We start from the raw sequence: 24,126 nt of genomic DNA on the forward strand, positions 1-24,126 counted from the left end.
TATTGGTTAATCTTCACTGGAGGATATTTTTCCATTGATTTCCAGAGAGAGTGGGAGAGAAGTGGGGGGTGGGGGAAGAGAGAGAGAGAGAGAGAGAGAGAGAGAGAGAGAGAGAGAGAGAGAGATGAGAGACACATCGATTGGTTGCCTCCTGCTCATGCCAGCACCCAGGCGGGAATTGAGCCTGCAATGCGGGTACTACCCCTGACCAGGAATGGAACCCTCCACCCTTCTGTGTGCGGGCCAACGCTCTAACTAGTGAGCAACACCGGCCAGGGTGGGGCTTATTTTAAATAGGAAAATTCTAGAGACAACTGAAAAGAGAAAGGAAGTCATTGGGAGGGTTGCCAAGTCAGGGGGTTAAGTGTCACCTGATAAAAGGATGAGCTCAGAGCAAAACTATTTAGGGGAGACCTAGGAGCGGGCGGTGCCTGCAGGGTGGGGTGCACTACCCGGAACCGGCCGCGGTGCCCACAGCTGCCGTCCGCACCATGTAGGCGGCAAGATAAAGTCTGAGGAATTTTACATATAGCTATCTTTAAGTTATATTATTGCTTTTTTTCTTTCCTTAAATGTAGCATTTACTGATGGGAGAAAATTAAAGAAAAACGCCGCTGCCACATTTTGTCCTGCCCTGGCTGCTGGGCTCCATTCGGGCGGGAGCGCACAGCTCAGGCCGGTGGTACCTGCTCTCCGCCCGGGGCTGGGCCGCAGGGGCACCCGGCACCCGCCCGTCTCCCCTCGCGGCGCGAAGCGGGCACCCGCGGCCGAGGCGGGACCCCACCGGCCCGGGCGGCGCGGAGGTGCGGGGGGCGGTCCCGGGCGCCTGGCCCGCCCCGAGCCCCGCCCCGCCCCGCCCCGCCCGGCCAGGCCGCCTCACTCGCCGCTCGCCCCGCAGAGGCCGGCGGTCGGACCGCGCCGCAGCCGGAGATGCCGCGGGGCGCCGCGCTGTGCCTGCGCCTGTGGCTCTGCCTCGGACTCCTCGACGGCGAGCGCGGTGAGCTCTCCGCCGCCGCCCGCGTGCGCGCCCGGCCGCGCGGGGAGGCCCGCGAGGGGGACGCTCCTGGGGCGACTGGTGGGACCGCGCCGATGGGGGCGGGCGGGGAGCTGGGCACCCGCAGGCTCGGGCAGCAGGGGAGATGGGGCCGGGAGCCAGGGACACGGACACGGCCGGGGCGCTGCGGGGCGCGGGGGAGGAGAGGAAAGGGCGGGCCAGGGACCGGCTCCCGCGGCCCCGCAGCGCAGGGATGGTGCCGGGCTCCCGACCTCGCCCCGCCGTCCGCGGTCCGCTCCCCGCGGCCGGGCCCGCTCGCGCTGCGCTCTCACCTGCAGCCTTTGCGTTCCTCCCCGCTCCCCGAGGCTCCCCGGGCGCCTACCCGCGCGCCCAGCCCGTCCCAGGGCGACGAGGCGGCGGTGCCCGCCGGGCCGCCGACCGGGGTGCGCGCTTCCCGACCCCTCGGGTCCGCGCTCGAGGTCGGGCCCGCAGGGGGCGCCCCGGGCAGGCGCGCGCCTTCGCCAAAGGCAGGGTTTCGGGGGCGGCGGGGGTGACGGGGCTGCAGCCGCAGGGGCAGGGGTTCGGCGTCGCCGCGGCCCGGCGCCGTCGGGAAGACCGGGCTAGGTGCGCGCTGGAATTTGAGGCGAACCTGGAGGCTGCAACTTGTATGCAACGAGCGGGACGCGGGACGGAAGTGGCAGGAGGCTGGCCGCCCCGTCTGTGGAGGCGCAGGGCTTGACGGCCGAGCCTGGAGCGGGTCCCCAGCAAGGGGCCCGGGCGGGAGTCGGGCTTGTGATGGGAACGGGGCGGGAGGCTGCGCGTGGGGTCGGAGGGAAAGGGGAGCGGCGGCGAGGAGCGCAGAGGGTGGGCTTGGATAGAGTGTCAGGATCGGAGGAACTGGGATTCCACAGGAGACCTGGTGACCCTGGAAACCCGAGGGCACCCCTGGGTCCCAGAGGTTGGGGAGGAGTGCGGGAGGCCTGAAGGGAGAGACGGCGAGCTCACCTTTTTGGGAAACTGTGGGCAATAGATACTGGCTTGTATGCTTCGTCTCTTAAGCCTCACCAGGGAGTGTTAGACGCATTTCTTAGACGGGGGCGCTTAGACAAGGACATGTAACCTCTCTCCAGTCCCCAGGAAGCCATAGTAAAGGAGGGAGTCAGCCGGGCCTTTGGGAGCAGAGCCTGACGGGCTGAGGGTGGTGTGGGGGAGCCCCAGAGAGGCCGGAGGAGTGCGTCTGTCTGGGCCTCACGCTGCCCCAATCTGAGCTGGTCCCGCCTCGCCTGGGCTCTCCTCACCCCTGCACCCAGCCCAGGGCCAGGCTCTCACAGGGGCTCAGGTGTTTGTGGAGTGGCTGAGTGAGTGCAGGAGGAGAAGTGCACGGTCCCTGGTTCGACCGAGTGGGTGGGAGGCCGCCTTGAGGAGACATCTGGCAGGCAGCTGGGTGTGGTGAACGAGAGGCTGGGCTGGGAGCTAACGGGGAGCAGAGGAGAGGGCCCAGGATGGGCGCCCCCTCACAGGGGGCCCGAGAGGGAGAGGCATCCTGGGAGATGGGACGCTGAAGGGCGTGAGCACCAGGAGAGGCTGGTGTCCCGGCGCTGGCTCCGGAGGGAGGAGGGAGAGCGGTGAGGCTTGCCCTGCGGGGAGGACAGCCAGGCAGTTGTGCAGTGACTGGGAGGAGAGTGATGGTAGCTGCTGGAGGGGGTGCCCAGGCTGGATCGGGGCTTGGCTGGTGGGAAGACGCCCACGGAGAGTGGAGGGGACCATTGCTGGCTCCTGAGCCCGGCTGCTGCCCCAGCCGCTGCTGTGGGGAGGACTGGGCCTGATGGGGGGTGGAGAGTGGGGGCGCTGGAGCAGAAGCACAGACACTTGAGTTAGTGTCCGCCCAGCTGGCAGGTGAGAAGCCTCGGGACCCTGAAGCTGACCCCTCCAAGGTGTGCTCTGATCCTAGTGCCAAGCCCTGCCCTGCTCTCCCCCAAGCCAGTCGCTTATGGCCTGGGCGCCTCTCTCCCTCTCCCTGGGCCAGTGCGGCAGCGCAACAGGCTGGCGAGGCCTGTGGGCAGTGCGACGGGCTGGCGAGGCCTGTGGGCAGTGTGACGGGCTGGCGAGGCCTGTGGACAGTGTGACGGGCTGGCGAGGCCTGTGGGCAGCGCAACAGGCTGGCGAGGCCTGTGGGCAGTGTGACGGGCTGGTGAGGCCTGTGGACAGTGTGATGGGCTGGCGAGGCCTGTGGGCAGTGTGACGGGCTGGTGAGGCCTGTGGGCAGTGTGATGGGCTGGTGAGGCCTGTGGGCAGTGTGATGGGCTGGTGAGGCCTGTGGGCAGTGTGACGGGCTGGTGAGGCCTGTGGGCAGTGTGATGGGCTGGCGAGGCCTGTGGGCAGCGCAACAGGCTGGTGAGGCCTGTGGGCAGTGTGACGGGCAGGTGAGGCCTGTGGGCAGTGCGACGGGCTGGCGAGGCCTGTGGGCAGTGTGATGGGCTGGCGAGGCCTGTGGGCAGTGTGACGGGCTGGCGAGGCCTGTGGGCAGTGTGACGGGCTGGCGAGGCCTGTGGGCAGTGTGACGGGCTGGCGAGGCCTGTGGGCAGTGCGACGGGCTGGCGAGGCCTGTGGGCAGTGCGACGGGCTGGCGAGGCCTGTGGGCAGTGTGACGGGCTGGCGAGGCCTGTGGGCAGTGTGACGGGCTGGCGAGGCCTGTGGGCAGTGTGACGGGCTGGTGAGGCCTGTGGGCAGTGTGACGGGCTGGTGAGGCCTGTGGGCAGTGCGACGGGCTGGCGAGGCCTGTGGGCAGTGTGATGGGCTGGCGAGGCCTGTGGGCAGCGCAACAGGCTGGCGAGGCCTGTGGGCAGTGTGACGGGCTGGCGAGGCCTGTGGGCAGTGTGACGGGCTGGCGAGGCCTGTGGGCAGTGTGACGGGCTGGCGAGGCCTGTGGGCAGCGCAACAGGCTGGCGAGGCCTGTGGGCAGTGTGACGGGCTGGCGAGGCCTGTGGGCAGCGCAACAGGCTGGTGAGGCCTGTGGGCAGTGTGACGGGCTGGCGAGGCCTGTGGACAGTGTGATGGGCTGGCGAGGCCTGTGGGCAGTGTGATGGGCTGGTGAGGCCTGTGGGCAGTGCGATGGGCTGGTGAGGCCTGTGGGCAGTGTGATGGGCTGGTGAGGCCTGTGGGCAGTGTGACGGGCTGGCGAGGCCTGTGGGCAGTGTGACGGGCTGGCGAGGCCTGTGGGCAGTGTGACGGGCTGGCGAGGCCTGTGGGCAGTGTGACGGGCTGGTGAGGCCTGTGGGCAGTGTGACGGGCTGGCGAGGCCTGTGGGCAGTGTGATGGGCTGGCGAGGCCTGTGGGCAGTGTGACGGGCTGGTGAGGCCTGTGGGCAGTGTGACGGGCTGGCGAGGCCTGTGGGCAGTGTGACGGGCTGGTGAGGCCTGTGGGCAGTGTGACGGGCTGGCGAGGCCTGTGGACAGTGTGACGGGCTGGTGAGGCCCGAGGGCAGTGCGAAGGGCTGGATTTCACAGCCTGGCATCTCGGTCCAGTTTCCAAAACATTGCTCTGGCAGGGTCCCTGTTGGGGGGCAGGTGGCAGAGGTCGGCCCAAGAGGCTTGTCTCGGGGGCTCAGTCTAGAGAGGCTGTCTGCCCCTCTGGACAGTGGGCAGTCAGCTCGGGGACATGCAGAGGAAGCAGGTGACAACCGGGCAGCTGTGGTGGCCCCTGCTGTGAGCTGAGTGGCACTGGGCATCCCAGCTCTCCTCCGTCCCAGCTCCTCAGCCTGAGCCGGACCCATGTACTCGGGACAGAGGGTGGGATGGGGCAGGGGTGCACGCTGGTGCAGGCGGGGTGTGGCCTGGCCCCCTGGCCCCGCTCAGTGCTCCGGGACATGGATGTAGGATATAGGTGCTCCCGCTCAGGGACATGGATGTAGGATGTAGGTGCTCCCGCTCAGGGACATGGATGTAGGATGTAGGTGCTCCCGCTCAGGGACATGGATGTAGGATGTAGGTGCTCCCGCTCAGGGACATGGATGTAGGATGTAGGTGCTCCCGCTCAGGGACATGGATGTGGGGTGTAGGTGCGGCTCCCCAGCCTGGGGTCAGTGTGGCTGAAGGGTCCTGGCACCCAGAGCACAGTGGCCGTGAGGTGTCACAGGAGAGGGGCCAGCTCCTGGCTGTGCCGCCCACACCCCAGCCCCAGGCTGTGCCTTCCCGACCAGAGAAGGCAACTGTGGTTCTGTGTCACCAGCTGTGGCGCTCACGGGGACCCGGGGGGCCTTGGGCCTGGACCCGTCCTGCAGGGATTTCCTGGGAGCCAGACCGGCAGGATCACAGAGGTGGCATCAGACGTCTGGCACGGGGACCGAGGTGCTCAGTGGACCCACGGAGGCCCTGCTGGCAGCTGTGGCTACACAGGAAGGCAGCAGCACGTGCAGCCCAGAGCTTCCGGGAGGGTCTCCAAACTCAGGACGGGATTCCAGGCAGCGCAATGGAACCCCCTCAACCCAGAGCCGGGAAAGCCCAGCCGGTGTATGGGGTTGCATGGGTGGTTCGATGTGTCTGGGGTCTGGGGTTGGAGGGGAACAGGCCAGGTCGGGGTGACAGGAGCCAGCAGCACCTGTGGAGGGGGTGGTTCTGAGCAGGGAGCCACCTGGCCGGGGCCCATGGAGGCATCGCCAGAGGCACGGACCAGATGGAGCCCTAGCGAGGGGCTGCGTGAGAACCCAGGGGCGCCCCGGGAGCAGCCGCAGTGGCTGGGAGGGTGGGACGTGGGGCGAGGGCCAGTCTCTGGCTTCAGCAGCAGATGGGGGCCCCGGGAGGAGGATCGATGTGGGGAGAGGTGAGGTGCCCCCCTGGAGGCAGGTCCTCTGGGTGGAGGTGGCCAGCAGGACTTCCCGGGTCTGGGCAGGTGAGGAGAGAGGAAAGTTGGGAGCGCTTGAGGAGATGGGGCTGAGGGCAGTCAGGGGACCCAGGGTCCTGGCTCCCACCCCTCCTGCGTGTCTGGGTGTTTCCTCCACGTGGCGGATTCCTGTGCCCGCAGCCCTCTGAGATGCCCCTTGCAGAGGGGTGAGCAGGGCGAGGGTCTGGAAAGCCGCTCACACTCCCTGCACCGACCTCTGAGCAGGACCCTGCCAACGTGTCGGGGCTGGAGCCAGGGATTCCTGAGCTTCGATCCTTTTCAGACACTGGCTTCCTCTGGGATCTGGGTTTTCCGGTCAGGCCCGAGGCGGGCGTCTGGGAGAGGAAGGTGCGGGTCTACATCGCGTTGTGTCTGAGGCTGGGCGGCCGGACCACAGGCGCTCCCCGCCCAGGCCAGGCCGGGTGTGGGGGCCCCTCCGGCAGGCGCAGGTCGGGGTGGTGAGTGGGGGACCCGCCACGTGGCCAGCGAGGTCAGCAGGGGTTCATGGGAAAGGACTTGTCGGCCGCAGGAGAGGACATCCTGCCTGCATTTCCCTCTTCCTGCGGCAGAGCCCACAGCCCGATTTAGCAGGGCCACCTCGGAGGCAGCTGGGCAGCCTGATAACACCGCATGCCCTGACCCCAGGCAGGGCCACTGCCCGGCACAGCTGGCTGCACCCACAGCTGTGCTGAGCTGGGAGCCAGCATGTGCCAGGCCCCTCCTCCCTACACCCCTCTCCTGGGGTTCTCAGGCCGCCCCCACTCCCACTCGGCCTCACCGCCACTCCCTGCTTCCCGAACTTGCCTCCGCGCTGCCCCAGAGCTGCCTCTCCATTGATCGGAGCATCCTCCCCACACACCAGGGCTGTGAGTGGGATCCTCAGGCCACATACAAGAATCAACCAATGAATGCGCAAGCAAGCGGAACAGCAAAACCTCTCTCTCTCTCTCTCTCTCTCTCTCTCTCTCTCTCTCTCTCTCTCTCTCTCTCTCTCTCATCAGTAAATTTAAAAATTAATTTAAAGCAGAGCCCTGAGGCTTCAGTGGCCCCCAGTCCAGCTTCCGGGCGGGGGGGGGGGGCAGAGGTCCCCATGCTGGGTCCCCAGGGCGAACCTAGCCCCAGGCCCACCTAGCAGCGCGCTGCCCTTCACCCCGCCTTCCAGAGGCTTCGGAGGGAGAACTCCAGGCCTGCCCTGCCCGGGTGCTGCTTCGAGTGGGAGGGGCCTATGGAGGGGGGTGCTTCATCCCCACTGCTGGGCCCTGAGAGCCCAGAGCCCAGGCGCTCAGGCAGGCCTGGGGAAGCTCTTATTATCACTCAACCTAAAGCTCTATCCTCAGAGCCACCACTTAACCCGATGGAGATAGTTCGTATTAAGCAGGAGCGCAAGGGCGCTGGGCGCACCTTCACACTTGAACTCAGGTTAATCAGTTTGCTCTACACCAGTGGTTCTCCACCTTCTGGCCCTTTAAACACAGCTCCTCATGTTGTGACCCAACCATAAAATTATTTTCGTTGCTGCTTCATAACTGTAATGTTGCTACTGTGATGAATCGTCATGTAAATATCTGATCTGCAGGATGGTCTTAGGCGACCCCTGGGAAAGGGTCGTTCGACTGCCAGAGGGGTCGCGACCCACAGGTTGAGAACCGCTGCTCTACACGGTGGTGTGCGAAGGTTGTAACCTGTGACGTAGGCTTCTGTGCCCATTTTGGAGGTTGGAAATGAAGGCGGGAGGGTGACGTAGCCACTAGATGCTCGAGCAGCTTCAGGGAGGTGACAGGTGTCTGGCCCAGGTGGCAAGGGGGCCAAGGGGATAGAAGGGGCGGGTGGGCAGGCGGGCAGGCGGGTGCCCCGTTCCCCAGGGAAGGCTCCAGAGAGGAGCGTGTGTGGATCCTAAATGTCTGACCACCTTGGGGACATTTTCACCTCCTACCCCAGAGACCTCTCAAAAGGCCGCTCCGCACAGACACGTCTTCTCCCAGGTCCACGCCTGGCTGATGGGCCCACCTCAGAGCAGGACACCTCACCCCCACCCCTCAGCTCTACACCTGCCACTGTGCTGTCCCTTTGTCCCCGAGAGCCTCCAGCCGGTCAGGGCCATCACTGCTGGGCTGACACCATGGAAAGGCCCTCCTGGGAAGTGAGTGCAGTGAGCCGGTCCGGGGCTGGGGCTGGGGCTGGGGCTGTGGAGCTGTGCAGAGGGCCCCTGGGAGGCATCTCAGCTTGTGATTCTGGGGCTGGAGTGGGCACCAGGCAGCTGGCAGGTATCAGCGCTCGATGGAGGGTCACGGGAGGAGCTCAGATTCTGCCCCCAACACTGGGGAAGCAGGGAAAGGTCTTAGGCAGGAGAGGGACTTGTGTTCTAGAAAGATGCTCTGACCACTTAGGTCTCAAGCAGTGGGGCGACACTGGTGTGTTGAGTCAGGGGAGGGGCAGGGAGGCTGGCCAGAGGCGGGGGCTGGGGAGGGGCAGCCTGGAATGTCCTGAGCGGCTGGAAGGCGTCCCTCGTCCCTCGCAAGGCGTCAGCGCTGAGTGCAAAGCACTTTGCCAGGGTGGCAGGGAGGAGAGGGGAAGCCTGGTGTTCCCAGCCTCCGCCTTTGATGCTGGACCTGAGAATGGACGTGACTTGGCAACCAATGGCTGTGGGGGCGAATAGCGTCCGAGCGCCTGGCGGGTCACAGGAGGGAGCGCAGCGTTTCCCGGTGAGGACGAAGGCTGAGGACGAAGGATGAGCCCGTTGGGTGTCGGGTGAAGGCCTTTGCATTTCGGGTGAAGGCCTTTGCATTTCGGGTGAAGGCCAACTGCAGAAATGCAGACAGTGCAGCCCCGTGTGGAGGAAATAGTAGCTTCCGTTATCCTGTCCCCAAAGGTAATCTCTGACTAGCAACTTAACTAAGTTGGTGCCTTAGTTCTCTCATCTGCAACATGACGAGAATAGAATGCGCGCGGGGCGGGGCGGGGGGGGGGGGGGGTCGGGACGGGGGACGCGGGAGTAGAGATTAGAGGGCCGGGTGCTTGGCAGGCCAGCCCGCGGAAAGTGCTAACACGCGTTTGCTGTTATTGTCGTAACAGGATGTATTGGGGGTAAGCAGAATTAGGGGTCAGAGTGTGGAGCATTTTAAAGTTACTGTGAGGCCTGTTGGCTCACATCCTTGCCAGTGCTGGGAGTTCTCCGTCCTTTTAACACTTGCTCATGGTGGGCGGGGGGACGACGACGCGGGGAGCGAGGCGTGCACAGCGTGTGATCTGGTCAGCGTCTGAGGGCTGAGGGGCAACCAGCAGAAGACCTGTGAGGAGCAGGGGCCCCCAGGACTGGAGCTCAGCAGAGCTGCGGGGATAGTGGGGAGCTCAGAGGTGGCCTCGAAGCCCCGGGGGTGGGCTACCTCTAGAAGGAGGGAGCACAGGAGGGAGCACAGGGGGGAGCACATGAGTGAGAAGAGCAGAGCCCCGGGCGAAAGGATTGGCCCAGAGCCTGAGGCCGGCCCTGTGACCTGGGCCGCGTCTCTCCACTGTACGGCCCAGGCTCCTGCCCTCTGGCCTTCGCACTGGTCCCTCTGTCCTGTGTGTCCTTTTCCTGCGCCAGCAAACTCCTACTCAGTCTACAAAGCCCATTTAAGCCCTTTGAACACGCCTCCCACCAGCAAGGTGTTCTATGGCGCCCCCTCCCCAGATGCTGTGACCATGGCACAGGGTCCCAGTGCGATGCAAAGCTGTGACGGGCAAAGCGTTCAGCAGGCAGCAACGAAGAAGGGCTCCGTGTGCATGCGCCAGTGACTGTCCTTCCGATGGCTCTTACTGTGTATCATGTTATTGGTGGTCGGTGGTTCCCAATAATTCGATGAACCATTCGCATTTCACAAGTGAGAAGACTGGGGCTTGGAGGAAGTGACCTGTCCACGTCCACACAGCCAGAGAGTGGCTTTGTGGTGCACGCAGCCAGGTTCACGGGGTCCCTCCTAACCCAGCCATCGGCCCTGCAGGGTCAGGGGTAGAGGGACTAGTGGCCTCTTGGCCCTCACCCTTCATCTCCGAAGGCACAGAGGCTTCCAGCCAGGTGGGGGGACTCCAGACAGAACACCCCGCACCTTCCCCAGGTCCATACGCAGGCTCTGGAGCAGGTCTCCCCCACCTGCCCAGCCCTAGGGCCAAAGCATGGAGACCCCAAGCCCAGCCCCACATGGCCAGCTGTCCCCCAGTGCTTCTCGCTCAGCTCAGCTCCAGGCTGCAGTCGCTGGCCTGACCCTGCTGCCTCTGTCCTCCTGGGCACAGGTGCTGCGACTGGTGACGGCCACACAGCCCGTCACCCCCAGGGGACAAGGCCTGCAATAAGTGCTACCTCTACACTCTGCCAGGGCTGGAGAGGTACCTCTGAGGTCCCAGGCCATCCTGACCCCCAGGAGCAGCCCAGTGACACAGGTGCCCCCTGTGGCCGGGTCAGGGCCCAGTGGGGTGGTCTCGCAGCCTCGTCTCAGGCACCGCCGCCCCCATGGCCCTGAGCAGCAGTAGCAGTTCTGCAGGCACGGGGAGCAGGGAAGGACAGACACACAGCCGCAGCCCGCTGGGCAGTGGGCCGGGGCCTGGTGCGCTCTGCAGGTGGACAGTGGGTATGGCTGGTGGGTTGGGAGGTGAAACTGGCCAGGAGGGAGGGGCCTTTTGGGATCGGCCTCACCCTGGAGGCCAGGCCAAGGTCAAGGACAGCTCCAGAGGACCAGGAAGGGCCAGCGAAGGTGGTTAAGAGTCGCTCCTCTGGGCTGAGGAACAGATTGGAGGCCGGGAAGGAGGCTGCTGGCGCTCCGGTGGTGGTAGGAGAGAAGCAGGTGGAGAAGTGTGAGGGGGCCTGGGCGGGGAGAGGCCTGGATCAGCTCAGGCTCCACCACAGCGGCTGGCCGTCACTACTGGGGGCTTGGAGCGTCTGTTTCCTTGCTGTTGACTGGACCAGAGACCCCACCCTCCCTCCCAGGCTCAAATGTGTGAGGATCAAATGAGGCAGTGAATGCTGGGCCACGGTCAGCGCTAACTCACAGGACTTCCTGCCCCTCCTGCCCACCCCCCACCAGGACCCCGGTGTGCTGCTCCCAGTCAGCCTCCCTGCCCAAGGCTGCTGACAGCACGGAGAAGAGGTGTGCACTCTGGCCTCCCTGACCTCGGCGCGGTGCCGCCCCGATGCTCTGCGCCTGGGGGGCCAGGGCCACTGGCCAGGGGAAGGAAGGAGCCAGTTCCTGGGCCAGGAAGAGGAAGGCAGGGGGAGTGCGGCAGAGGCCAGGATGACAGTGCTTCCTGCTGCGGGAAGGGAAGGACAGCGGGACAGACAACAGCCCGGCAGGAAGGATGCTCCCTCTTCAGGGCTGCAGGTGGGGGCTGGGCAGCAGGGCGCCTCTGGGCCTGGCAGCCCTCAGGCCTGATCTGTCCAGCTGCTGAGCAACCTGGAGTACACGCGGTCCCCAGGGATCCTGGTCATTAAAACTGGAACATCTTTTCCAGAGGAACCACAGGGTCTGACACAGTTCTAACCCAAAGGAAGACTCAGAAGTTTATTTAACCAGCCAGCCATCCCTCTATCCTTCCATCCACCATCCACCCATTCATCCTGTGCATCTGTTGGTCCATGCATCCTTCTATCCATCTATCTGTCCTTCCATCTATCCATCCTTCCTTCCACCCATCCATCCATCCATCCATCCACCCCCCCATCCATCCACCTATCCATCCATCCATCCACTCATCCATCCATCCATCCACCCATCCATCCATCCACCCACCCATCCACTCATCCATCCATCCACTCATCCATCCATCCATCCATCCATCCATCCACCCATCCATCCATCCATCCACTCATCCATCCATCCATCCACCCATCCATCCATCCGCTCATCCATCCATCTGCCCATCCATCCATCTACTTATCCATCCATCCACTCATCCACTCAGCCATCCACTCATCCATCCATCCATCCATCCATCCATCCATCCATCCATTAAACAAGTATTTATGGAACCTTGACTCTGTGCCAGGTGCTGTGCTAGGCACAGGGTGTTGTAGAAAAGAGGCCCGTCCTTGTTCTTACCCCATTGAAACCTAACTGTCTAGTAGAGGAATTGGAAAAACACAACTTAGACAAATTGTGATAAGAAGGATGAAGTAAACAACCAGGAGGCTGAGATGAGGAGGTCATGTCTAAGCGGAAGGTGAGAAGCCGGCGGTGCAGGTCATGTGAGGAGGCAAACAGGAGAAGAGGTGTGTGCAATGGGCGGGGGTTTGCAAGGAGCACAACATATTGTGGAAGAGCCTCAGGCCGTGGTGGCTGGAGGGCATGAGCAGGAGAGGAAGTGGACCAGAAGGCATGGGGGGGGGGCGGGGGGGGGTGCCAGCCCAAGGTCAGGAGTTTGGATTTTCCTGAGTGCTTAGTGGGAAGGCACTGGCAGGAAAGCACAAACATGCCTTTAAACTATCACTGATGACTATGTGAGGAGTGGAGGACAGGAATGGCCGAGGAGCCATGAGGGCCGAGCGCAGCGGGCAGGCCCCAGGCCCCAGGAGAGCGGACCTGGCTCAGACGTGCTTGGTGGTGGACAGAAGGGCGGGCAGGAGAGATGGCCATCCACTCTGTCTGGGGCGACGGACGCTATCAAAGAGGAGCGTTTGGCCCTGGCTGGTTTGGCTCAGTGGATAGAGCATCAGCCTGTGGACTGAAGGGTCCCGGGTTCGATTCCAGTCAAGGGCACATGCCTGGGTTGTGGGCTCGATCCCCAGTGTGGAGTGTGCAGGAGGCAGCCGATCACTGATTCTCTCTCATCATTGATGTTTCTTTCTCCCTCTCCTTTCCTCTCTGAAATCAATAAAAATATATTTAAAAACTAACTAATCCATTAATTATTATTATTATTATTATTTTTTTTTTTTTTAAAGAGGAGCCTTTGGCAGGGTGGAGAGGTGTGAGTCTGGAGTTCAGCCTCAGACATGTGGAACTCGGGGGTCTGTGGGGCGGCCAAGCACAGTGGTAGCTGGATCCTTCAAGCTGGAGTTGAGAGAAGGGGTCTGGGCAGGAGATGGAGAACTGGAGGTATCTGGGCATTTAGGAGAGAGGACGGTGGAGAACAGAGAGTGAGGCGACAGCCTTTGGTGCTAGGCAGAGGGGAAGGGGAGGATGAGGGGAGAGTGGGATCACAGAAGGCAGCAGAGAAGGGACAGCTCTGCTCCCTGCCCACGAGGGCCCACTGTCCTGCAGCCTGGGGGTCCTGGGAGCCGTGAAGCAGGGGATGGGGCTGCACCCAGTGGGAGGATGAGCACTGTGAGAGGAGGGGAACAGGGAGAGAGCTTTGTATGGAGGGGAATGGAGGAGGACCAGTGGCTGGAAGGGCGTGTAGGACCAAGGAATTGGGGTTTTATTTTTTTTTATAAGACAGGAGATGATTCCACAGATAAATATTGGTGATCAGAAGAGAAAGAAGTAATCTGCAGGAGTCAGGTCCAGGGAGTTGGAGTGTCAGAGGGTTTCAGGGCCCCAGGCTGGGGGTGTGGGGTTTGAATGTGGAAACATGGGGTGTCTCCATCTAATGGCTTCACTTCATTAAGGCTGAGAGGGCAGGGACGGGGAGGAAAACCCTGGCCTGCAGCCCCAGGCCCGGTTAAGGTCGGCCACTGGGAAAGAAAGAGCGGAGGCCGCAGTGTGGGCTCCGTCTTTGCCGAAGCTCAGAGCCACTGAGGGGCACGTGCTGTCCCAGGGCTGGCGTGGAGGGTGAGAGGCAGTGATGGAACATGAGCCATGCTGTTCCAGGACAAGGGTGAGGCCGGAGGGTGGTGACAGTGGCGAGGGGTCCCTGGCCTGGAAGTGCGCATACGGGCACCCAGCAGGAGGCAGAGGAGAGAAACTCAGGAAGAGAGGTGCTTGGTGATGGCGCACTTTCTGGGGAGGACCGGGAACAGGGTGTACCCGGGAAGTGAGGGGCCTCGGGGGCCGGGGGAGGCGTAGAGATGATGACTGAAAAGGCACTGACTGGTGAGTCATCCGTGTGGATGTTGAAGTCATGGGGAATGGCCTGAGTTGAGGTGGAGGGGGCTGGAGAGCCGGGAGCAGAGAATGAGGGGAAGTGACCAAGACAACAGCTGATGACAGCTTTAGTGGGGAGTGGGTGGGCGTTGCCCTCGGAGAAGGGGAGGTGGCCACAAGGAGTTCTGCACGGAGAGCAGTCACCACCACAGGGCCGGTGGTGTCCTCAGAAAGCCAGGTTTCAGTGAAGGCCGGAAGGATGGAGGACAGTGATGTCCACAGCAAAGTCTGCTGATGGCACAGGCCCCCGTGGAAGTGAGGGAAGACAGAGTGGCACTGGGCAAGTCAGGGCCTAGGGCAGTGGTTCTCAACCTCTGGCCCTTTAAATACAGTTCCTCATGTTGTGACCCAACCATAACATTATTTTCGTTGCGCCCTGACCGGTTTGGCTCAGTGGATAGAGCGTCGGCCTGAGGACTCAAGGGTCCCAGGTTCGATTCCGGTCAAAGGCATGTGCCTTGGTTTTGGGCACATCCCCAGTAGGGGGTGTGCAGGAGGCAGCTGATCGATGTTTCTAGCTCTCTATCCCTCTCCCTTCCTCTCTGTAGAAATATCAATAAAATATTAAAAAAATTATTTTCGTTGCTACTTCATAACTGTAATGTTTCTACTGTTATGAATCGTAATGTAAATATCTGATATGCAGGATGGTTTTAGGCAACCCCTGTGAAAGGGTCATTCGACCACCAAAGGGGTCGCGACCCACAGGTTGAGAACCACTGGCCTATGGCAACAGAGAAGAAACTCACTTGGATGGGTAAAATGGTTGACAAGCACAATGGATGCTTCTCCTTTGATACAGCATTAGTACAGGAGGAAGATGCTTCCTTTGGTGGTATGGTGGCCTCTAGGGAGGAAGCTCCTACAAGCTCTATTCCCCTTTCCATGTATTCACCCCCATTCACTTGTCTATCCAGTGACCTACACATCTATCCATCCATTCACCCACACATCCAACCACCTCTCACCCATCCATCCACCCACCCACCCATCCACCCATCCATCCATCCATCCACTCACCATCCACCCACCCATCCATCCATCCATCCATCCACCCATCCACTCATCATCCATCCATCCATCCATCCACCCATCCACTCACCATCCATCCATCCACCCACCCACCCATCCACCCATCCATCCATCCATCCACTCACCATCCACCCACCCATCCATCCATCCATCCATCCATTCATCATCCATCCATCCATCCATCCATCCACTCATCATCCATCCATCCATCCATCCACCCATCCACTCATCATCCATCCATCCATCCATCCACCCATCCACCCATCCATCCATCCATCCATCCATCCACCCATCCACTCATCATCCACCCACCCATCCATCCATCCACCCACCCACCCATCCTCCTGTCCATCGAGCAGGAGCACCAAGGATGCTGACACTGTCTGAGTAGCTGTCTGCTCCATCGGAAGGGAAGCATGAGCCAGACCCGAACAAGTCAGCTTCTCGGGAAGGAGGAGCACAAATGTTCTGGGCGAAAGACTTCAGATATGAGAAGCCTGGCACCTGGGGATGATGGTGGGAGGTCCATGCTGCTCAGAGATGTGTCGGGAGATGAGGCTGGAGAGAAGGGCAGTGGGCAGAAGGGAATGGCTTGCTTTATCTTGGAAGCAAAGGGAAGCCTTTGACATCTGTGACATCTGCCACAGCTTCGTAGGTAGGGGTACCATGTGTGCCCTGGATGTGCACCCCAAAGAGGGGACCCTCAGCCTTTCTGGGGTCCCCAGGGCAACACTGCAGGCATCACTGGGGGATTCCTGTTCCCAGGCAGGGGGGTGCTGGCTGCTGAGGCTCTCCTCTGGTGACCACGTGCCAGCCATCGGGAGGCCAGGGCCTTCATTCCCCTGTGGTCCAAGCCTAAGCCCATCACGCCCCCCTCTCTGCAGCTCAGAGGCCGGCTGTCTGCCTGCTGTGGCTTTGTTCACTCTCCGCTGCCTGGGAAATCCTATTTGTCCTTTGAGGCGCAGGTCAGAGCCGCCTTCCCGATTCCTTCCCAGCCCCTCACAACGGCAGGAGGGCCTCCTCATGTGGGGTACCCTCTCCAGCAGCCCAGGGATGCAGTGGGGGGCTGGTGTGCATGGGAGGCCAGGCACCACCTGATGGCAGAGCCCACATGGAGAAGCCCCTGGGAGCGGAGCCCAGGCCACTTTTCCCCGTTGGGGCCTGAGGGCAGGAGGGAGCGTCCTGGCTTCAGGCTAAGGAGGGACTTCGCAGCGGTCACGGTGCTCTGAGGGGCCAGTGTGCTCCTGCTGGCGGGTCTCAGTTTCCCAGTCTGTACAGTGGGACTAGATGCCTGGGGAGGGCTTTCCAGCCCTGGCCATCCTGTCCGTTGGTGCTACACCAAGATCTTGGTGTATGGAGGGTGCCACCCAGGGCTCTTCCCAGGGAGGTTAGTGGTGTGCGGGGTCAGGGTGGTATAGAACCAACCAGGGGGGCCCTGGCCTCAGGGAGCTGGGTTGGGAGGGCAGAGGAGCTGGACCCATTGGGAGGGAAGGGGCAGGGGCAGGTAGTGGGCCCTGCCCCCCGGGAGGACAGGGACTTGCGGGGAGGGACAGGACACAGCCCTGGGCCTCCAGCCATGCAGTCCTCTCTTCCTGTTGTCCCAGGATGGTCCTGGCAGGATACATCTGCCAGAGTTCCAGACCCAGACCTCCCGGGGTCTGCCAGATCACACGCGTGCGCACACACACACTAACATGTCAGAGTCCATGTGTGCACATGCACTGACATGTCAAAGACATGTCACATATACACCCACCCCATAAAAACACAGATCCATGCCCACAGATAGACACATATTTACACACACACACACACACACACACATGCTCGCTCGCTCGCTCGCACGCACACGCAGGCCATCACGCTGGTAGGAGGGTGATGGGTGAGGAGCTGAGGGTCCATGCCAGGGTCCTGGGGGGCTGGGCGTGTGCTCAGCTGGGCCAGGCGAGTTATGTGTGTTTGGGGACAAGCCCTGTGGGAAGCATGCGGGGCTGAAGCAGGCAGAGTCGGAGGAGCTAGGGCAGCCAGTGGGGCCTGGAGGCTGGACAGAAGTTGGGGCTAAGGACACATGAGGTGGACTCCATGGGACCTGGCGGAGCACGAGGTCCTGGGAAGCCGAGGCTCAGTTCTGGGCATGCTCGGGGACAGTCTGCACTGCGAGGACCCCTCACAGGCAGAAGGGAGGGGCCTTCGGGCAGATATGTGGGGTGCACAAGGCCCAGGTGACCGGCAGGCCTCCCCAATGCAGGATGAGGTCTGAGTATCCCCCCAACCTCCTGCTGGCAGCTCAGCCCCGTGGGGCCAGGGGTCTGGGCTGGATCCCGGCCTCGGCCAGGGCTCACTTGGGTGGGTCCCGGGCAGGAGCCGTGGGCAGGGAGCGCCTAGTCCTGTTTCCCGGGGCCCCTGCCCTAGGGGGTCTGCGCCTGGTTGACATTGTCGCGTGAACTCGTGACTCGGCGCCACACTAACCCTGTCCCCTACCCCAGGCCTGGTGAGTGGCTACTCCATGAGCCCCCCGACCCTGAACATCACGGAGGAGACGCACGTCATTGACGCCAGCGACAGCCTGTCCATCTCCTGCAGGTACTCAGCCCCCAGCCAGCGGAGCAGGGGCCTGGGGCCCTCGTGTCCGTCAGGCAGAGGAGACTAAGAACTGAGGCTGGAGATGGTGGTGGGGAGCCCAGGAGGCAGCCCCTCCGGGCAGAGAGGCCTTGAGGCTTAGTGGGCCTCCCTGGGGGCCCGGGAGCTGGCAGACCCTGCAGACCCAGGCACCCTGCACCCACCTCCCCCACAGCCACCCCTGGTCATTTCACACGGACCACAGACCATCACCCTGCACCCACCCTTGGGTCACCCTGCACCCACGTCAGCAGCCGCTGTTCAGCCCAGGCCAGTTGCCAATTTCAAAGGCCAAGACATGTTAGCCCCCTGCAGCCCAGCTGTGACCGAGGCCGGACCCCTCGGAGGCCAGCCTGCCGCACAGAGGCCCGAGCCGGGCAGAGCCCGGGACTCAGTGCCCGCTGTGGGCTGGGTCCGTGGTGTGTGCCCCGGCACCCGCTGGCCTGACCTCCGGGTGGGCGAGCCTTGGCCCTGGGGCTGCAGGGGAGCCCCTCTTGACCTCTGCCTCCTCTGCCAGGGGGCAGCACCCCCTCCAGTGGGCCTGGCCAGGGGCTCAGGAAGCGCCAACCACGGGGGAAAAGGACAGTGAAGACCTGGGGTTCGTTCGCGACTGCGAAGGCTCGGATGCCCGGCCCTACTGCAAGGTGCTGCTGCTTCCCGAGGCCCACGCCAACGACACGGGCAGCTATGGCTGCTACTACAAGTACATTAAGGCCCGCATCGAGGGCACCACCGCGGCCAGCACCTATGTGTTCGTAAGAGGTGAGGGGCCCAGCCCCACGCGCTCCTGCAGCCCACGAGGTGACAGGCAGGGTCCTGGAGGCGCAGCAGGCCTCCAGACCTTGAGGGACTGCTCTGGAGCCCCCACCTGGGCAGAGACCTCCCCAAGCTCCACCTGCCCTTCCCACAAACTGCGCTCTCTCTGCAGACTCAGAGCAGCCGTTCATCAACAAGCCAGGCACACTCCTGGTCGACAGGAAGGACTCCGTGTGGGTGCCCTGCCTGGTGTCCATCCCCGGCCTCAACGTCACCCTGCGCCTGGTACAGCCCCCTCACTCCCCACGACCTAGCCCTCCTGTCCTCTCCCTGGGAAAGGCAGCCATTGACCTGGCCAGGAGGAAGGGGGCAGCGGGAGCTGATGGCCACCATATCCCAGCAGCCAAGCTCAGTGCTGCAGCCCGACGGGCAGGACGTGGTGTGGGATGACCGCCGGGGCATGCGGGTGCCCACGCCGCTGCTGCGGGAGACCCTGTATCTGCAGTGCGAGACCACCTGGGGCGGCCAGGCCTTCCTGTCCAACCCTTTCATCGTGCACATCACAGGTAGGGGCTGTCCTGGGCCACGGGGTCCCGGGAGGAAGACCGCAGGGGGAGATGGAGACCCCAGATTCTCAGTGATGGGGCTGTAGGTGCCACAGCGGGTCTTGGTGGGTGCCCTGCGCCCTGCACTCCGGGTGCTGTGCTGGTGAGGGGCTTGGGGGTCACTGCTCCTGTGTCGCCAGGCAACGAGCTCTACGACATCCAGCTCTTCCCCAAGAAGTCCATGGAGCTGCTCGTCGGGGAAAAGCTGGTCCTGAACTGCACCGTGTGGGCCGAGTTCAACTCGGGGGTCACCTTCGACTGGGACTACCCGGGGAAGCAGGTAAGGCCGCCGGCTCTGCCAGGGCTGTGCCCGAGCCACCTCCAGGCGTCCCATCCCTGCCTGGCCCACCCTGTGCCGCTCCTGCCTGGCCCGGCACTCTGCCTGCGTGTGGCGGAGGTGCAGACTGCTGGGTCTGATGGGACATTTTCCTCCCCCGGGGACACCTCTGGGTGCGTCCGGCTCCGCCGTCACTGCTGGCTGGGCTGGGGGTGCGCCTTTGGTGTCAGCTCTCCGGGCTGCCTGTTCTGACCCTGCCCTTCCCTGGGCACGGGCAGGCCGAGCGGGGCAAGTGGGTGCCCGAGCGGCGCTCCCAGCAGACCCACACAGAGCTCTCCAGCATCCTGACCGTCCACAACGTCAGCCAGCGCGACCTCGGCCCGTACACGTGCGAGGCCAACAATGGCATCCAGCGGTTCCGGGAGAGCACGGAGGTCATCGTACACGGTGCGTCTGAGTGGGGTCCGCGTGCCCGAGGGCCTAGGCGGTCACCGGGCCTGTGAACAGGCTCCTTGTGCAGCTTGGGCCAGGGTCAGAGGTCACAGTGCACCAAGCCGGATGAAGTCCAGCCCAGGGCAAGGGAGGGCTGAGGGTGGATGGCCTGTCTGGCCCCACACCCTGCTGGGCAGAGTGAGCCCCAGTCTGCAAGGGTCTGTCCTCGGGGCGCAGGGCCATGGCTGGGGCCCTGGGCAGTGGTGGGTGAGCGATGCCAGCCCCTGGATTTACACCGATGCCTCCCGTCTGGCAGAAAAACCCTTCATCAGCGTCGAGTGGCTCAAGGGCCCCGTCCTGGAAGCCACAGCAGGAGACAAGCTGGTGAAGCTGCCCGTGAAGCTAGCTGCGTACCCCCCACCGGAGTTCCAATGGTACAGTCCCGGCTCCTGCCCCTCATTACCTGCAGGCCTGGCTGACCTTGGGTGAGGAGGGCAGCATCCTCCCAGGCTGGGCCTGTGCGAGGGCCCCCTCTGAAGGTGCTAAGGAGCATGTGTAGAACGAGATAATCCAGCCTGGGTTGCTGCTAAACTGTGGAAACTGGTAAATGCCAGCCTCCAGGTGTGTGCGGGTGTGGTGGGCGCAGCAAGGGGCTCCCACTGCCTCCTGCACCTGGAGCGCATCACAGAGCCCTGCCTGCCCGCAGCAGCGGCTTCAGGTTTCCTAGGCCTCGTCCGACAGCGTGCCACCTCAGGGCCCTCCCATCTAGAACTCGGGGATGCCACAGGGGTTCACAGGCTGTCGGGGGGCCAGGCCTCTGCCAGGCCTGAGCTGCGTGGCAGTGAGCGAGGGCTTCGTGGACGCCCGCAGGCTGCTGGAGCCCCTAAAGCAAAGTCATGGGGTCAGGGAGGGGTCCCTCGGTGGTGGCTCTGCCCTGGCCAGCACTCCTGCGAGCTCCCCCAGAACTCGGGGATCCACAGTGCCCCCCAGCACCCTCAGGTTGCCTGAGCAGCCCACGTGGCCCAACCCTGGGGTGTCACACTCTCACCTGACCTCCATCACAGCGATGAGAAGAGGCCAGGAAAGGGAAGAGCATTCCTGCCTGAGCCCAGAGCCCCCGGGAGCCCATTCTGTGCTTTCCCAGCTGCCAGAGGAGCCGTGCCCTCCAGCCTGGGCACCTCCCTGCAGGCAGAGCCTCTCTGAAAGCGCGGACCTGCACTCGGCAGGAGCCCGGCCGTGGGGAGCAGGCTTCTCTTGGAGGGCCCAGCATCCCCTGGTCCTGGGCCCGGGGTGACCCTGCCTCTGAGGCCACAGACTTTGGGGTCCACTGGGGACACCTGGTGCAAGACCAGGGCCCATAAGGCAGGGTCTGAAGAGCAGGGATGCAGCCTGGAGGCTCCCTCACAGGCGTGGCCTCCTGAGCACCTGGGCCTGACCTGTCCTCCAAGGCCCTCAGGACTGGCCCAGCCCTGGCTGGACGGCTGGCTGTGCAGCACCTGGGATCTGGCCCAGGGCCGACCCTCACACAGCCGGCTGCGTAGCACCGTTCCCACCACAGCTGGTCTTTCTCTTCTCACTTGGCCAACATCTTCCTCCAACAAGTGCTCAGCTGTCAGCTGGCCCCCTTGTTGGCGGAGACATTTCCCAGGACACTAGTGGTCACCGTGGCCACCACAGCCCACGGGGGCCCACTGCTGGGTATGTGATGACTGAGTGAGTGAGTGGGTGGGTGGGAACCTAGTGGACATCCAGGCTGGTCCTCAGCTTCCGAAGCGCCAGACCTCAGCTAGCCCTCACGACCTCGCCAGAAGGGGCACTTCATTTCTTTTTAAAAATATATATTTTATTGATTTCAGAGAGGAAAGGAGAGGGAGGGAGAGAGAGAAACATCAATGAGAGAGAATCATTGATCTGCTGCCTCCTGCTCACCACCTACTGGGGATCGAGCCTGCAACCCAGGCATGTGCGCTTGACAGGAATCTAACCCAGGGCCCTTTAGTCCGCAGGCTGACGCTCTATCCACTGAGCCAAACCGGCCAGGGCCATTTCCCCAGTTTTCAGATGAGGACACGGGCTTGAGGCAGTGAAGGGTTTTGCTAGGATCGCAGAGGTGGCAGGTGGCAGACTCAGGACAGCACCAGAGCTGCCCACCCTGCCCTGTGGCCCCAGTCAGTCCCGTCCCTCCCGGTGGGGCTGTGGTGCCACAGTTGAGAAGGGCTCCTGCATCCCCCTCGCTGCTGGCTCTGCCCGAGGGCGGTGCCCCTCCTGGGCCTCCCGGGAAGGCGCCCGCCTGGCGAGGACCATGTGTTTCCAGGCAGAGTCCAGAACGGGGGTGCAGCTCAGGACCGGGGGTGCCCCTCCCAGTTCACACGTACAGCAACATGCCCTGGGCACCTCCTGGTGCCCGGCACCGCTTCTGTGCAGGGGCCGCAGCGGTGAGGGGACAGCCCAGCTCGGGGGGAGCATGGGAAGCAGAGTGTAGGAGAGCAGGCAGCAGAGCAGGGCGAGGGCCCGCTGGTTCCCAGGCTTGTCTGACCAGCGGGTGCTTGGTTACATGGAGGAGGGAGGGGGACGGTGAATTCGAGCTCCAGAGGGAGGCAGGGCCCAACAGGGCCAGGGTCCAGGCGGCACCGGGGACTGCACCTCCCTCCTTCACTGAAACCCGTGGGGAAGGGACAGGGCCTGTGGGGAAGGTGTCAGGACACTCCCGCGGGGCCTCGGAGCCTGGCGGCCGGAGAGGAGGCGCCTGTGGGAAGCCCTGTCCCGACCTAGGCGCTCCTGAGCCTGGGGGGCGTGCTCCTGCCTGGCGGCCACCCCCACAGCTTAGGCCATCTGCTCTCTGTGCAGGGTCCACTGCGCTCCCCTGCACCCAGCAGCCTCCTGGCCTGCAGGGGTCCTGCTCCCAACAGTGCATTCCAGTTGCAGGGGCTGGGGTGTGGCAGGGAAGGAGGGCAGGGGGGTGGAGGTGGGAGCCACGGAGCGCCCTGAACTCCCTTCCCGGGCCAGGTACAAGGACAGAAAGGCGGTGTCGGGGCGCCACAGTCCACATGCCCTGGTGCTCAAGGAGGTGACCGAGGCCAGCGCAGGCGTCTACACCCTCGCCCTGTGGAACTCCGTGGCCGGCCTGAAGCGCAACATCAGCCTGGAGCTGGTGGTGAACGGTAGGGGCCGGTGGGAGGGGAGGGGTGGGAGGGCGGGCGGGTGTGCCAGGGGGCCGGCTGACCAGCTGCCTGCCTGTGCCCCTAGTGCCCCCCAACATCCACGAGAAGGAGGCCTCCTCCCCCAGCATCTACTCCCGCCACAGTCGCCAGGCCCTCACCTGCACCGCCTACGGCGTGCCCCCTCCTCTCAGCGTCCAGTGGTACTGGCGGCCGTGGACGCCCTGCAAGACCTTCGCCCAGCGCAGCCTGTGAGTGTGGCTCCAGCCCTGCGCTCACCCTCAGCCCTGACCCCCACTCACTGCCCGCACCCCTCCCGAGAGCCCTGCTCTAAACGCAAACCCTGTCACCATGCACCGCAGCCAACCCCTGGCATCATCCCATCTGAGCCAGGCTCAGACGCCCCTGCAGCCGTCCGGCCCACCCCCCTGCCTGGAGAGCAAAGCCCCCAGAGCCGTATCATCAGAGACCCAAGGCTGTGCCTGTGGCGTCCAGGGGGACACTTCTGCCCGGCGGGCAGAGCTGGGCCGCTTTCAGGAGACTTGTGCCGAGCCCCATGGCACGCCACCATGCCCTCGCTCCTGAGCTCCTCTGTGCAGCGCTTACAGTCACCCTAAGAGGAGGAGCGGGATCTGAGAAGGGACGTGGCTTTGCCAAGGCCACAGCTGTAAGCAGCGAGCCTGCCCCTCTGCTGGCCATGCCCGCTTACTTGGGCGCCAACAGGGCAGACAGCTGGGGAGAACTCTCGGGGCAGAGACAACTTGGCCAAGCAGGGGACCGGAGGGGAGGGTGCAGAGGTGGCAGAGGTCTGGAAGGCACTAGAGCAGCCGTGGGCAAACTACGGCCCGCGGGCTGGATCCGGCCCGTTCGGCTGTTCTATCCGGCCCGCGGAGCCGAAAGAGCGAAGGGTTCTCTTGCTCTCCCCTCTGCTCCTTCACCAGCAGCAGTGTTAACATGTATTAGTTCACACAAACACTCTATCCATGCTTTTGTTCCGGCCCTCTGGTCCAGTTTAAGAACCCATTGTGGCCCTCGAGTCAAAAAGTTTGCCCACCCCTGCACTAGAACCAGGGAAGGGTGCTGAGCAGGGGTGTCAGGTCAGATTGGCCATTTAGCAGGAGATCCTTGTGAGGTGGGAGGGTCCAGGCTGGGGAGGGACAGGCACTGGGGGCCAAGGAGGAGACAGGGCAGCAGCCCCCGTAGGGGCTGTGAGCTCAGCGGGTCAGTGTGGGAGGCTCAAGGGGTGGCCTTTGGGCCTGAGCCACCCACAGCGTCCAAGGCTCATAGATTCTTCTAGAACACAGGCCGAGGGTCACTGCTGGCA

The 24,126-nt window shown here is 63.4% G+C and overlaps 1 protein-coding gene across 2 annotated transcripts in view; it reads left to right on the forward strand.

The window, feature by feature from the left end:
* Positions 1 to 930: 930 nt before the first annotated feature.
* Positions 931 to 24,126, forward strand: part of FLT4 (fms related receptor tyrosine kinase 4) — a gene marked incomplete at its 5' end in the record, with an annotated part of 48,330 nt that continues 25,134 nt past the window's right edge. For both annotated transcript variants that reach the window (XM_081093066.1, XM_081093067.1), the window contains 10 exons: positions 931 to 997; positions 17,442 to 17,538; positions 18,092 to 18,336; positions 18,503 to 18,615; positions 18,734 to 18,896; positions 19,076 to 19,215; positions 19,491 to 19,659; positions 19,961 to 20,078; positions 22,651 to 22,805; positions 22,891 to 23,053. In XM_081093066.1, coding sequence (XP_080949192.1) covers positions 931 to 997; positions 17,442 to 17,538; positions 18,092 to 18,336; positions 18,503 to 18,615; positions 18,734 to 18,896; positions 19,076 to 19,215; positions 19,491 to 19,659; positions 19,961 to 20,078; positions 22,651 to 22,805; positions 22,891 to 23,053 — 1,430 coding nt within the window. The remainder of the gene's footprint in view (positions 998 to 17,441; positions 17,539 to 18,091; positions 18,337 to 18,502; positions 18,616 to 18,733; positions 18,897 to 19,075; positions 19,216 to 19,490; positions 19,660 to 19,960; positions 20,079 to 22,650; positions 22,806 to 22,890; positions 23,054 to 24,126) is intronic.

The sequence above is a fragment of the Myotis nattereri genome (genome assembly GCF_964212035.1).
Source record: "Myotis nattereri genome assembly, chromosome: 5".
Classification (NCBI taxonomy): Eukaryota; Metazoa; Chordata; class Mammalia; order Chiroptera; family Vespertilionidae; genus Myotis; species Myotis nattereri.